This window comes from Ipomoea nil, unplaced genomic scaffold, assembly GCF_001879475.1.
Source record: "Ipomoea nil cultivar Tokyo-kokei standard unplaced genomic scaffold, Asagao_1.1 scaffold2149, whole genome shotgun sequence".
NCBI classification, from domain to species: Eukaryota; Viridiplantae; Streptophyta; class Magnoliopsida; order Solanales; family Convolvulaceae; genus Ipomoea; species Ipomoea nil.
The window spans coordinates 308,495-324,744 of record NW_017618577.1 but is presented as its reverse complement, the minus strand read 5'-3'; the positions used below and the strand labels follow the sequence as shown (position 1 = coordinate 324,744).

The following is a 16,250-nucleotide window of genomic DNA, read 5'->3' as shown; positions in this document are numbered from 1 at the left end:
CCGACCCAATCGTTCTCTTGCCGACCGCTGCCCGACGCTGGGACCCAGCCGAGAATGAATGGACTGTACCGGTTGGCTTTCGGCCCGTCGGTTATGTTGCCGGTTATCGGGCCTATGAGGCGGCTGTGAATCGCGTTGTGGCTGGCGAGTGACGGACTGTTCTCTCGCTCCTCGGCTTGCTTCGGCGCAGGCGCGCCCGATTACACGTAGCTGCTCTAGGGTGAGCAGCACTTGGGGCAACTGTTGGTTTATCGGTGGTGTCGGCGGCGGTGTTGTCTCATTTTTCCGGCTCCGGGTGTTTCTCCGATTCAGCTGGCTTCTCAGGTCTGCCTCCCGTCCATTGTCGTGACGGCTTGATTGTTCCTCACTTCCCGCCATGTCAAGAGCTTTCCTAATTCGACTGACACTCTCGTTGTCGTTTCTTGGACTCGCCTCACTCAGGAGGACACATGACTCTTAGTTTCGATCCCCACAGACGGTGCCAGTGATGGTTTTTGGGTTTTCGGGCCCAAGGAGGTCCAACACAACCTTTGGCTGGAGGATACACCTTTGAATAAAAATGTATGCCTGTCTCGGGAATAATGCTAGTACTCGGAATCGTTTTTTGGTATTCTCCCCACTCCGGGTGTTCAATCGTCCTCCTTTTACAAGAGTGGAGGAGGCTTTATATAGCGGTTCCTCCTCTACCGACTTGAAGGCCCTTAATGGCCGACTTCAAGACTAATTAAGATATGGAGCCGTTGGACGCCATTACTTGGTCGACCAATGGCTCTCCCAGGCTTGTAACAGCCTGACCGAGTCCTGCTTTCAATGCCCTAACGGCTCCCTTTTGAACGAGCCTCTTCATTGCTCTCAACGGCTCCTTGAACTGAGTCTTTCCTTGGGCTTGGGCCTTGGTCGACTCCTCGCCTCAGCCTAAGCTCCCACTGGGCTCCTCTTTAGCAGTTCTGAACTGGGCCCCGTGCTTGGGCCTGGGCCGACTCCAGGGGTCGGCCCAATTGCTCTCCGGGCTCCTCTCGACGCTGGCCCACTTCTCCTGTCTCGAACCATTTTCTTTGGGGCCCTTATCTCTTGGGCCGGGGTCCTTACCCCATCACCCAGTAATAATCCCATGAAAAATATTATTATTTTATGGAAAAACGGGAAGGATGATTGGATGTGATGTGAAGAACGAAAGGATACCGAGAGAAGAGGTTTAGTACGAGTCGAGTGAAACACTCTTTCCTTAAAACCTTATTTGCTACCTCCCACAAGTGATAGGAGCGTTGTAGCCTAGGTTTCCCAGGATAAAACGTACTACGGTTCAATCGTATGAGCACCCAAACTTTGAACTCGGCGAACTAGAGCAAGGCTTCGAACACAGTTAGGCTATGAAAGGAGTAGAAGCATAGATTTTGGAGTTGGAAAATGATGATTTCTCGTGTTGAAAATTCTACTGCTCTTACCCCTTCTTATATAGGGTTGAAGGAGTTGAATAGCTTCATTATGACCATTAAAACTGACATAAAGCCAATTTTTGTAACACTTGAAACAACATGGCCACTGTTGAATTTAATCTCACAATGGTTTGGTTGCAAAAGTTGTTGGGTTGCACACAAGAGAAAATCTATATGCTATACAATTCAATAATCCTTAGAAAGTGTAACAACCAAAAATTTCATTTTATAAATCTAGTATTAAGAAATCCCAAAGTAGCTTTTTCACTCCATTAAAAATTTTTGCGATCAATCGGTGTTTGAATAAAATAATTTTGTCGCATTTTTTAAAAATTAATTCAACACCAAAGAAGTGAATTCGAAAATTCCTAAGTTTTCGGGTACTTCGCATACTGAGATTTCAATCGAGAATTTTATCTGAGTAGTCCGGGAGAATTCAAAAGGGAATTTTGAATAAGTGTTCATCCATATAGGTTTTGAGAAAATTCACTTTCAATCCCAAAGTAATAAAAGATAACATTTCTAGCCTATGGTTCATGCTACATGATGGACCACAAGACATCCAAAATCCCTTATTGATTCATCTTTTAGCTTGGGAAATTATCCCTTTGCCCTCAACCAATCATTGTGAATCATCCTAGGGTTTTGAACCCTATATAAACCCCCTCATTCCATCTCATTTTCCTGATCTCATTCTTTCCCTCTTCCTCATATTCTTGGCTGCCAACAACAAGAAGAAATACAGCAACCTAGTAAGCTTGTTCATCCTTCATTTTAGCCTCTTTTCTCTTCTAGTTTTCTTTAGTCTTTGAGGTTCTAGGCTAAGGATAGAAGGTGTGTTGGGAAGTGTAGGTGGTGAAGGAGGCTCAAGCTAGGTCAAGAGGAAGAAGAGATCCAAGCAAGAAGACTAGACTACAAGAGGTATAACCCCATGGATTCCTCTTTAGATTTGGCTCTGTGAAGCCTAGTTTTGAGTAGAAATGAGTAGAAACTATGAGATTTTGATGTGTTTATGCTTAGAAGTGATCTAGTATGTGTTTGTGAGTTGTTGAGATTGCTTTGGAATTGTTTGGATGAGTGTTTGCAGGTGAAATCACATCTGGTGCACAACACAGTGTGCACCATATCAGAGTGGCGGCCCTAGCCGCAACCCATCAGAAAGGTCGCCGGCTAGAGCCGTGGTGGCACGGGACTAGGGCACGGCCCTAGAGGAGGGCCGTTGCCTAGTCCCGGTGCATCAACGGGGCTCCAGGGGCGCACCATGAAGAGTCCCGCCCCAGGTCCCTGAGTATTGTCGGTGAAGGATTTTTGTGCAGTGGCCGGGCCCTTGTGGCTCAGCTACCTGTCTTTTCGGACCGAGTGTTACGGGTCCTTATGGCTCGGCTCTTCGGGATCGTCTCGATGCACGTTTTGGCTTTGATTTCGTTGAATTTGGATTAAAAACAAATATGTTATGAAGGATTATGTGAAGAAATGCTACACAGTGAATAATTTGTAGCTTACTGTGTATGAAGAATTATTTGATTATTGTGATCTGATGATATTTTATTGAGTAAAGAAGCATGATCCTTTGAGAATATGATTTATTATGAAAGCATGATTAAATTGTATTATTTGATCAATGAGAATAGAAGCATATTTGTTGAGTGAAATGTATAGAAATTGCTATGTTGCAAACCGAGCATGATGATATATTCTTGAATACTTCATGTTACTTTATACATGATTTAGAAGCATGTTATAGAGCATTTTGACATTTCACATGAGTCATATTTCAAAAATGCATAAGGGGCCAACGTGAGTCCAAGAATACTTTCAAAAACCATAAGCATGTGGTATATCATTCTTTGATGCATTGAGAAGTAGTAGAATTGTTGCATGCATGAGATTGATGCATGAGAGATATATTTATGTATTATCTATATCGGTGAGGTTTTGGAGTATATACCGTTCGAACTATGTTCCTCTCGGGAGATATTTATGGACATTGTGGTCCCAATATATGTAACGCGGCGTATTTCCACGTTACGAGGTTGGAAACTTCCCGCCGGGCTTGGAATCCTGGTTAGGGGGTGTGCACACTAATAGTTCGATACCTGATTCCACAGAGTTTGAACCACGAGATTGGTTCCGTATACGGTAGGAGATATTGGGTCGGAATTATGCCGTTCCCGATGGGGTGAGTCACACTTCTGTGAAACCCTAAGCCTTCTACGAGTATAAGAGAAAGAAAGAGAGTCAACAGAGACTCAAGAAAGAGAGTCAACAGAGACTCAAGTATGAGAGTCAATAAAGACTCGAGATAAAGAAAGAGAGTCAAGAGAGACTCGAGAAAGTAACAAAGAAACCTCCACAGAAAGTACTCTAATTTATAAATGAGTGTGTGATTATATTGTTGCACTAGATTGCATAAGAGTATGATTACATTGTTGCACTAGATTGCATAAGAGTATGATTACATTGTTGCACGAGATTGCATAAGAGTATGATTATATTATTGCACTAGATTGCATAAGAGTATGATTACATTGTTGCACTAGATTGCATAAGAGTATGATTACATTGTTGCACTAGATTGCATAAGAGTATGATTACATTGTTGCACTAGATTGCATAAGAGTATGATTAAATTGTTGCACTAGATTGCATAAGAGTATGTTTATATTATTGCACTAGATTGCATAAGAGTATGATTATATTGTTGCACTAGATTGCATATGAGTATGATTATATAATTGCACGAGATTGCATATGAGTATGAACATATTGTTGCACTAGATTGCATAAGAAGTATGATCATAATGTTATACATGATTGTATGCGAATAGAGCATCGTAAAAGATTGTTTAATGAGAAGTATAACTTGAGATATTCCTTGAGCATGATTATTGAGTTGTATTAGAAGCTCCACTTATCAAGTTATGTGATAAGAATATGAAAGCATGTAAACACCTGTTATACGGTTTTTTAGCATGAACCTATCTGTAAGCATGAATTGCTTGATAAGCTATTTGAGAAGTCTATATGCTGATGTATCTACGTGATCAGTCTTATACATATATGAGCATGCCAGCTGATATTATAGGGTGCAAGCATTTAGAAAGAATGTGATAAATCTTAAGATGATTTGAGATTAGCTTATTGCTATAAAGATATCAAATGTTTTCAAAGTATATGCTTGAATGCTTTACAGGGTTGAGTGTGGTTATACTTAGCTTCGAGCTAACGGGTGTTTTTCCTGTTTGAGCTAACGGGTGTTTTTCCTGTTTGTCTATGTGTTGCTTGCAAAACCCTTTCAGGAGACTTATGACTTTATGTTAGAGGATTGTTGTAGACTGTGTTGGGGTGACGTTTTTCCCCCTTACTTTTCCAGTATTTACTTTTAGTTCCCAGACTTAATCATATTTGTAGTTTTACCCCTTTTAGCCTGTGCAACCACCCGTTGTGGCGGTGACACTCCCACGTGTGGCGGTGACACTCCCACTATTTATCATCTAGTTTTCCGCTGCTTGGTTTATGTTAATGACTGTTTAGAGATGTAATTAAGAGTTAGAAAAGTGAGGTGTTACAGAAAGACTCTTGTATAAATAGTGGTGCAAACCCACTTCCCAAACCAATGTGGGACAAAAAGCTACTCTCAAGCTTTTTCCCTTCACTTTTCCAACTCAAATGGGTCTACTTTGAGAATCAATATCTCATTCACCCATTATGTGTTTTGAGCGTACAATATATCAATCTCTTTGTCTCACTACGAAGAACCCGAATCCACTTTGACCGACTCAAATCGAAAGTGGACCCCACTAATAATTGCACCACAAAATAGCCACTTAATATGCCATTTTAAGCTATTTTTTCCAACAATTCCCACATGAATGAAAAATTGATTTTTATGGTATTTTGAAATCGAAAACAACTGTGTTCAACGGTCGATCCCTGCATAGGATAGGTAGGGATTACCGCACCCTTTGAACCTTCCCTTGTAAAGATATGTTTACTCTACTGGCTGTATGGTAAAACGCGATGTCTTTGAACCGACTGCCGTTTGTGTAGACGATGACATATCTCACACAGGAACCTCCCAACCATGCTCTGTTCTCATGACTGTGCCCGTTTTGGTCGTGGATCACCATTCCTGGTTCTGCGAGAGTTTCTAAAGAATTGTGCCCATCAATTCTCCTTTGAAGCGACCCTCACTTCTATCTTACATAGGTGATTTTTTTCCCGAGTATCCCGCATACCCTATAAGTGACCCAATTTGTCCCCTTAATCAATAAATATAATAAAAACATATATAGGTTTATTTCAAATGATAACCAAAACATGCAAAATTGATATGTTAGTGAATTATAATCAAGAAGAAGCACACAAAATATATGTAAAGAATAATACAAAAGTGGTATAAATTATACAATTATCAACTTCCCACACTTAAGAATTTGCTTCTCCTCAAGTCGAGAACAAAATATACGTAAAGAATAATACAAAAATGTATAAATTATACAATTATCAACTTCCCAACACTTAAGAATTTGCTTGTCCTCAAGCCGAGATAAAAAAAATCATGATTCTTCAACCAAAAGAGTGAAACCAAAAATCAAACAAATAACTCAAGCTATTATTTTAAGTTCCCATATTTTACCGAACAGAGCTTATAATTTATTTGTAACTTAAAATAAGCTTTACCAATCGAAACCAATGTTGTTTATATTGTAAATTAAAAAGTCAAAATAAATGTAATCTTGTCAACCAATTGAAGGTTAGAATCAATTATTACTCAAACAATAAGTTTGTCAAAGTTTATAATATAAACTCCGATTTGAATATGGAATCCACTAAATTAAACTAAGTAGAGAAATGAAAGATGAAATAGTCAACAGATAATTAACATAATGTAAAAGGACAAGTTTGAAAGCATTGTTTGTAAAGATTGATGTGGTTAAAAAAAATGGGGCATGGCGTGTCCGGTGACTACGTTGTTGTTGTATCTTTTTCATTGTCTGAGCTTTCTTTATCCTGTTATTAGTTCCATCACCTTGTGTCGTCTACGAAGGACACTGCAAGCAATAGGGTCCATTTGGAGTTGGAATTTTCAACTTCTCAACGTGTTAGATCTATCATTATTGAAATTCCGTGTGTGAATTGAAACTTCTACTTCACTTCATCACATCCCTTCTTCCTTTCACATTATTGGATGGAGGCGGGTAAGGACGCAAAATTATTGTGTGGACCACAGTCCAAAACAACGTCATTGCATTTTATGAGTTAGAATAATGTACATTATGAGTTAAAATAATGTACTTTATGTGTTAGAATAATGTACATTGTGTGCTAGAATAATGTACATTATGTGTTACTGTGTTAGAATAATGAAATTTCTAGGGTAAGATAACGTACTTTATGAGTTAGAATAATGTACATTATGCTTTAGAATAATGTACATTATGAGTTATAAAAATGTATGTTGCAGCGGGTCGCGTGAAAAAAAGAATACGCGAAACGATGTCATTTCGGACCATGGTCCACACAACTGTGTGGTCGTGCGAACCACAGTCCACGCAATAACTATTGGGTAAGGACCAAGTCACCTTGACTCGCGAAAATGTGTGGCGGTATAAAGAAATAAAGTTGAGCCTTCGCTATTACCTATAATTTTTGGCATAATAGTAAGCACTTGATCCTAACAAGTAACGAGTGGTATTAGAGCGAGTCAGGTCACCATGGCTCTCGAAAATAAATTTATTTTCTTTTAATTAGTTTCGATTTGTTATTTTTTAATTTATTCCGTTCTTTATTGATGAAACGATGAGTTATAACATTATTTATTCTATCGTCTCAAAAAACTTGTATGGTTATTATGGTATGAAAGAACATATTAAGTGCGACATGAAAACTTAATTATTATGATTTTAATTTTGTTTTATATATATATATATATATATATATATATATATATATATAATAAACACACGAGCAATGTAATTTTTTCTAATCTCTTTTTTTTTTTTTTTTTTTTCAAAATAAGAATTATGATAGCCTTTTATGAAGCGAGTCAACATATAATTTACAATTACTAAATAATGTTCAAAATATCTAAATTTCTCTCATATGAAGAACTATTAAGTTTGATGAAAGTTTATAAAGAAATTAGTACATTTTAAACCAAAAATCATCTAATTGATAGTAGAGGATCAAAAAATGAAATTGTCACTATAATTGAAACACAAAAAGGGATATTATCCCTACACAATGACTAGTGTAAGTTTCGAACTAGAATTTTTAAGTCCTTTACCTCAAATAATTTCATATGCTAACTTGTTTGCATGAGAATTGACAAATTAAATTTTAGGCGTACGTTAAATAATGTCATTTTCAGTCCTCAATTATTGAGAATGTACAATTGTTGGTCCTCCAAGAAGATTTAAATTGATACATTTCGATCAATAGTAATGTACTAAATTTACTCAATTTTAAACATAATGACCAAAAGTAATTAAAAAAGAACACACACAATTGTCGTTATATTGGAACTAGTATTAACTCTATCATATTTATTCATAATTCACTTCTCTTTTAGTTCATCATTATTAAGTTCTTTAACTTTTGATGATTAGCTCGAGTTTCAAAAATCTTCATTTCTAGTCTTAGTCAAGTACTAAATTTACAGGGCGTTTGGTTGGAAGGAATGAATTGGGAAAAAAGGGAAAAAAAAATTGTAATTCGGTAAGAAAAAAATAAGGTCAGAATAAAGTAGTAATTCAAATTATATTGTTTGGTAAGGAGAAAAAAATTATTGGAATGAGAAGGAAATAAGTGGTATAAAGACTAAAATGTTCTTATATAATAATAATAATAATAATAATAATAATAATAATAATAATAATAATAATAATAATAATAATAATAATAACAATAACAACAACAACAACAACAACATCAATAATAATAATAATAATAACAACAACAACAACAACAACAACTACTACTACTACTAAGGACATATTTGTCATTCCATCTATTTCTTCCTTTCCTAGAAGCAACGAATTACAATTTATGAGAATATATCCATGAATTGCAATTCAGCCAATGGAGGGAATTGCAATTCCCTCCAACCAAACAACGTAATTGATGCTTCCATTAAATTTCAATTCAACTACAATTTAATTATAGTGAACCAAACAACCCCTTAGTGTTTAGAGAAATAATTATGTCAAATTTCAAAAGGCGTGTACCATGATCAATTTTGAATTCAAAAATTATAAGCGAAAAAGAAAACTTAATAACTATGAAAAAAGTAAAATAATTTATATTAGCTCAAATATATAACGGGGTATTTGGTAAATAATTGTTAGCTAATTGGGTTAGTGAGTTTGACTAGTTGATAGCATTAGTTGATCGTAGAAAGAAGTTTGAGTAAATTAGCTTTTAGTTATTAACTTATTACATGTAAAATGATTTTCTCAAAAAGTTAATTGAAAAATCTGATTTGAGTAGCTTTTGAATTTTACAGTGCGTTTGGTTGGAGGGATTTTAAATTCCCTTCCCACTTAATTCCCACCTAATTCCAAAGGCCATTAAATTCCGTAGTTTGGTTGGAGGGAATTGCAATTCCATGGAATTGCAATTCCTCCATTTTTATGGAATTAAAATCCCATGTCCCCCCCTGGGATTTTAAATCCTGAGAAAAAAAGATAGTGATGAGTCAAAATTACCCATTCATTTTTTAACCTAAAATTAATGTCTAATAACAATAATGGACTTTTTTGACTTACTACTTATTCCCTCTCAATTCCTATGTATACCAAACATTGGAATTGAAATTCCTAGTAATTCTATTCCTGTCAACCAAACACTGGAATTTAAATTCCCACTTTATTCCAAGTAATTCAACTCCCATGGAATTACAATTCCTTTCCCACATAATTCCTCCCCTCCAACCAAACGCCCTGTTAGTGTTTTGGAACAATAAACTATTACAAAAAGTTAATTAATCAAATACTTATAAATTGATTGTTTAATCAAGTCAAACAGATAATAATGATTAAATTAAACGATCACATATCTAAATTAACATATCAAATAATCAAACATTGATTTCAATATAATAATATTGAGCACCTGGTTATCAACAACTAAAATTTTATTAAAATATGAATAGTTGGTGACTTCTGGACGTTTAGATGACTGATTGGAGAATTTCTAGAATGGATAGCTTTCTTAGCTAAAATTTCCATTTTCAGTTTCACATTTTGACATTGAAACATGGGGGTAGACAATTAATAATGCAAGTAAAAAAAAGTCAATAAAGATGGTGGTCCATTTGAGGAAACAAATGGGCCAACGTATTATATGTCAATTTCAACAAAGAAGGTAGCTTGTAGCTAGCTAGGTGTCGTTGTCAAAAGGATGAAAATTTAAGTTTTGCCGTACAATATGTACACATACATTTTTGGTATTGAATTAAAATATCAATTCTGTTTTCACCATAATATTCGAGTGGTTATACTATGGATCAGGATTCACCTTGCAAGATAGACTCTGGTCTAAAACGATGTGTATTTTTAATATTGGAACTGTGAACTTCTATCTAGAATATAAATGAAAAAATTTCAATTTTGGTCTATTGACTATTGGAGTTATGTTAATTGTACCACTTAACTTTCAAAAATGTTAATTTAGTACCTTGAGTATGCAATTTCTATCAATTTTGGTCACGCCGGTCAAATTGCCGACAAATCTCACCGAAAAAATTTAATTGGTCAAATAATGAGGGTAGTTTAGTCATTTTATTCATCTTTTCTTTCAGTTTCTCTCCATTTCCGGCGACGATTTCTTCGCCGTTGCTTCACCCCACCGTCCATGGGGGCCTGCATCGCCATCTGAAGCTTGTGCTTCGCGGCTTCCGAAGGAAAGTTCAGGATTGCTTTCCTTCCTCGTAAATCCTCGTAGTCTGAACGACGCTAGATCATAGGCTTTCACGGCCTCGATTGCAGTGTCGAACATGCCGAGCCAAACTCTACTCCCGCGTCGCTTTGGATCTCGGATCTCCGCCGCGAACTTCCCCACGGCAGCCGTTGAACCCCTTTGTAGTGCCTTTTCTCGTTCTTCTCGTGCACCGGACTCGAGCTTCTGAGCACGATCCATTCAAATTTCTTCTTCGCAGGTACGTCAATACTCATCGACGACTTTCTCTCTTTACACAAACTAGCTTTAAAATTTGAATCTCGTGCTTCCACAGTAGCTTTAAAATTCGAATCTCATGCTTAAGGTGAAGTAAGGTCAATGATCTGGTTGCAATTAGTTGCATCAAATTTGAAACATTTGGTATCACTGCCAAAACACATTAGACCTCTATCTCTCAACGAAAATAATACTGGGCCGCAGGGGCAGATTTAGGAAATGGAGAGAAGCTCATCGGAAAAGAAATCGTCGCCGAAAATGGAGAGAAGTTCATCGGAGAAGAAAGAATATATGAGTAAAATGACTAAACTATTCTCATTATTTAACCTATTAAATTTTTCTGGTGAGATTTGGCAGGCAATTTGGCCGGCGTGACCAAAATTGATAGAAATTGCATAGTCAAGGTACTCAATTAATATTTTTGAAAGTCAAGTGTTGCAATCAACACAACTTCAATAGTCAGTGGACCAAAATTGAAATTTTCTCAATATAAATTATGTTTTTAAGTCAAAACACATAACAGTTATAGAAGGAATTTATAAATACAATACAAGGTTATCAAATCCTAATTTGTTAATATTGTGTCACTGCAGTATTTGAAAGTAACTTTTAAATACAAAACAAGATAATCAATTACATATATATTAACATTGTGTGTTCGTAGTATACAAAGCAATGCATCTCCATCAACTGTCTCAAGTGAAGAATAATTAAGACATTTTATTTTAAAACGTTTTTATTTGAATTCAGTTGTATTTCTTACAAAGTATATTTGTTAGACAATAATGTCTTTATATATATATATATATATATATATATATATATATATATATATATATATATATATATTTTAATTTGACGAGTAACATTTGTTAAATGAATTATTTTATTTCAAATAATAACTAAATTAAAACATTTAATTATGACAAGATTTTGAACTAAATAATTTTATATTTTGTGCATTTGACTAGTATTATTTGGAAAAAGAATTGTGACCAAGTAATGGTCACAACAAAGTAATTATTGATACCACTTTTTTTGTCACTGATAATTATTTTTGCGTCAAGATTTAGCGACGGAAAGTCCGTCGCTAGATTTAGCGATAGAATACTCCGTCGCTGTAATGACCCAAAATTTTGCTCCCAAATTAAACCTATTTCGTAAAATCGAGTCAGAATTTTCCAAATATTCTATTTTTTAAATTGACTAGTTTTGTATAAATAATTTATTTATTTAAAAATCTTATATGGAATATGTTAATACAAAATTTTTAATTATATAGTTTTGTTTTAAAGATTTAATTTGGGAAAAATATTTTTTTTTATCAAAAAGTCAACCCAAAAGTCTGAGAGGAACTTGTGAATCTAAGAGTCAAGTTTTTGACCCAAACTTAATTTCAAAATGAACCTATTTTATTCCTATTTATAATTGATGAGTACTCCAAACTCTAGCACTTAAAACAACAAGAAGACTAGGTAAAGGATCCGGAACCGACCCTAGAAACCGTATTCATAGTTGACACCAATCGTATTTATTACATCAATAAATATTACATATAAATTATATTAGTCATAAGTAAATTATTAATATATTCCAAACTAGCACATTTATACTCACATTTATACTAATATATATATATATATATATATATATATATATATATATATATATATATATATATATATATATATATATATATATATATATATATATATATATATAAAGAGTTAATTCCACTAGAGGTACCTTATCTTCGGTGGCAATTCCAAATTTAGTCTCAGACTATCGTTTTTGCCATTTAACATACCTAGACTATTATTTTTGGACACTTTTAGTCCTTCTCATGACTTTTTCTATTTTTAATAAGGACATTTTTGTCTCTTCATATTTTTCTTTTGTTATTTTTTATTTCAATTGGTTTAGGACTTTACTAAAAATCGGTTGAAAAAGTATTATTACTAAAATTCAAAGGTTACCTAAAGTTATACACCAATTAAACTGGAAAAATAATAAAAGAAAAATATGAAGAGACAAAAATGCCCTTACTAAAAATAGAAAAACTGATGAGACTGACTAAAAGTCTACAAAAAATAATAGTCTAGGGATGTTAAATGGCAAAAACGATAGTCTGGAACTAAATTTGGAATTGTCACCAAAGACAAAGGACCTCTGTTGGAATTAACTCTACATAAACTTATACATCATTCAATCAATCTAAACCTCCATTTTAAATTCCTACTAAAAATAATTAAAATACTTACACTATTTTTTTTTTAAACAACCAAGATGGTTTATATTAGAGATAAGTAGAAATAGTGTCAGGTGGGATCTCATCCCAATACATAGCAGTAGACTGATCAAAAGCTGAAGATGTTAAGGTATGAGCTATTAAGTTATCTGATCTAGGAATGAAACTAATAAAACAGCACTCAAAAGAAGTAATAATAGACTTGCAACTATCTATAGTAAAATACTTACACTATAATATAATGTTTATTTATTTTTTCTATAAAAACTAATTTATTTTGCAAAATATTTATTAAAATTTAATTTAAAAATTTAATCAAAAAATATTGAAGATAAGCTTACTTATAAACTCCATGTATATTATGTTCATCATCACTTCTAAGTGGTTTGGGTTATCGGGCTAGTCCACCAAAATTTTGGGTAGCCCAACCGGGCCACCGAGCTTATTGGTTTTGGGTTTATCGGGCTTGATTTTTTATTGGACTAAAATATTTCGGGCTTATCGGTTTTGGTTTCTGTTTTATCGGGCTAGCTCATCGGCTTCGGGTTAACATTGACATCTACCTTTGCGTGCATATTAACGGCGGGTGATGGTTCTTTTGTGGCTGCCATCAATGGCCCTTTATCGTGTATCGTCGATCCCAGGATGGCGGAAGCATGTGCCCTTAGGGAGGCCCTAACGTGGATAAAGAAACGCGGCTACACCAATGTTCAAGTACAAGTAGATTACATGAATGTTTACACCGACCTCTTGAAGGGCGGGGTAGACCTTTCTTATGTTGGATTATTTATTAGAGATTGTAAACGTTTATTAGAGTCTTAAATAGGTTGTGTGGTATGTTTTGTTCGTAGAAGTTGTAATCAGGCTGTCCACATCTTAGCCAAGATGGAGGTGACTCGAACTAGTCGTCTTGCTTTGTTTGATGTATCCCCGGAGGATATTATTTCCTTGATTGCTTAATATAGTTTTGCTTTTGCATTCAAAAAAAAAAAAGAAGATATTTTAATATTTTTTATTTTCAATAGATGTGTTGATTTTAATGGGATCGGAGTCCACCATAAACTGAGCATACAACGCGAAATGATAAAAAAAGGAATGTGTAATTAATACGGGCGTGTGGCCCAACAAAAGACAAACGTACGTACAAGCCAGCGGATAAGTACAAGCTAAAGAACGATACCCGGAGTCGATCCTAGGACCAACCAGTAGAAAGAGAAAGGTTTCCATCACCTAGCTAACTGTACCTTTTCGTTTCTATCTCCCCCCAAACGGATCGCGCCCCCCTCCCCACCCCCCTTATATATTAGAAGGGCACCCCTCTGGACCAGCCACGTGTGAGGTACTTGTGTCCCCTCTTCTACACCACACACATGCCACTCCCATCGCGCCCCTCTACCGCGTCTCGTGCGTCCATTTTTTCTCCCCGCGCCTTCCGCATTGTCCACGTTGCTCCATGCACCCACGACCACGACTCCTGGGCACATGCTCACGCATCCCTCGTAATCTCCGCATGCAGCCGCCACCGACTTGCCTGCACGCACCCACGTCAGCCGCCCCCGAGCTCGCCAACGGTCGCCCCTGCATGCACCCATGCCTGCAAGCAGTTGCCGCCACCCAACGTACACCATGCACGCCGCAGCCGCCACCCCCACCTTCTTGCACGCAGCCATCCTCGGCAAATTATGCCCTGGACCTGTGTCCACAATGCATTGTGGACACGAGTCCAAAACAACGTCGTTTTTAAGACAAACGCGTCATTCTAGTTAAAAAAAAAAAATTTGATTTTGTCTCGGCGTTAACGGCGTTATTCGTTTGTGCCATTATGAATGTACAGTTATGGGATTATGAATGTACAGTTATGGCATTATGAATGTACAGTTATGACATTATGAATGTAAGTTATAAAATTATAAATACAGAATTCTGACATTATTAACTTACAATTATGAACATATAGTGATAAAATTATGAACATAGAGCTCTAAAATTGTGAACATGGAGCTTCGAAAATTATGATTTTATAGTTATTGAATTATGAATGTACAATTACGGAATTATGAATGTACAGTTATGCAATTATGAATGTAAAGTTATGCAATTATGAATATACAGTTATGGAATTATGAACACAGAGCTCTGACATTATGAACTTACAATATGATCATATAGTGATAAAATTGTGAACATAGAGCTCTAAAATTGTAAACATAGAGCTTCAAAAATTATGAAGTTACAGTTATTGAATTATGAATGTACAGTTACGTAATTATGAATGTACAGTTATGGAAGTATGAATGTACAGTTATTGAATTATGAACATAGAGCTCTGACATTATGAACTTACAATTATGAACATATAGTAATAAAATTATGAACATATACTCCTATAACGAATCTGAAATTTAAAAAAAAAAAAAAGAAGATAATAGTGCCTAACGGCACTGTTACCCGTATCCAGCATGCATGCTGGACACGGGTCCAGAGCATAACGATTGGCCATCCTCTGTGCAGGGAGTAGTTATGCTGTGCATTCGTATGCACCATGCATGGTGCATACGGATGCAAAAACGACGTCGTTTTATTAAAAACGCGCGTCTCCCCTTAAAAAAAAAATTCAGGTTCGATTCCCAGCAACATCATTATATTGTTCATTCATTCTGGAATTTTAGTTCATAGATTATGGAATTTTAGTTCATTGATTCTGGAATTATAGTTCATCGATTCTGGAATTGTAGTTCATCGATTTTGAAATTTTAGTTCATAGATTCTGGAATTTTAGTTCATTCAATCTGGAATTTTTAGTTCATAGATTAGATTCTTGAATTTTAGTTCACCGATTATGCAATTATAGTTCATCGATTATGGAACTATAGTTCATCGATTCTGGAATTTTAGTTCATATGTTGTTGCTGAGAATCGACATTGATTTTTTTAAGGGGAAACGCGCATTTTTAATAAAACGACGTCGTTTTTGCATCCGTATGCACCATGCATGGTGCATACAGATGCACAACATAATTTGCTGGGCAATTTATATCCTACACCACGGCACGCGTTGCACTATGCGCCCAGATGCAAAACAACGTCGTTTTAATTATTTTTTTTTTTGAAATTTTCCCGCCCCAGTGAATGGCAGTAGTTTTTTCTTTAAAAAAAAACCCGCTGTTCAAGAATGTACATAATGTTATACTAGAATACACATAATGTTATACATGAATGTACATAATTATATAACAAAATATACATACTCTTTTTAAAAGATAATACACATAATCTAACATAATACATAATAAACATAAACTTTTAACATAATACACATCAACTCTTAACATAATACACACAAATTTTCTGATTCGGATGTACATAATTGTATAAAAAATACACATAAC

The 16,250-nt window shown here is 35.3% G+C and overlaps 1 protein-coding gene across 1 annotated transcript; it reads right to left on the bottom strand.

Moving 5' to 3' along the window:
* Positions 1–10,235: 10,235 nt before the first annotated feature.
* LOC109149042 (ethylene-responsive transcription factor 5-like) lies at positions 10,236–10,577 on the bottom strand. The gene has a single exon (XM_019296665.1). It carries the CDS (start codon positions 10,575–10,577, stop codon positions 10,236–10,238), a length of 342 nt encoding a protein of 113 aa, XP_019152210.1.
* Positions 10,578–16,250: the final 5,673 nt, after the last annotated feature.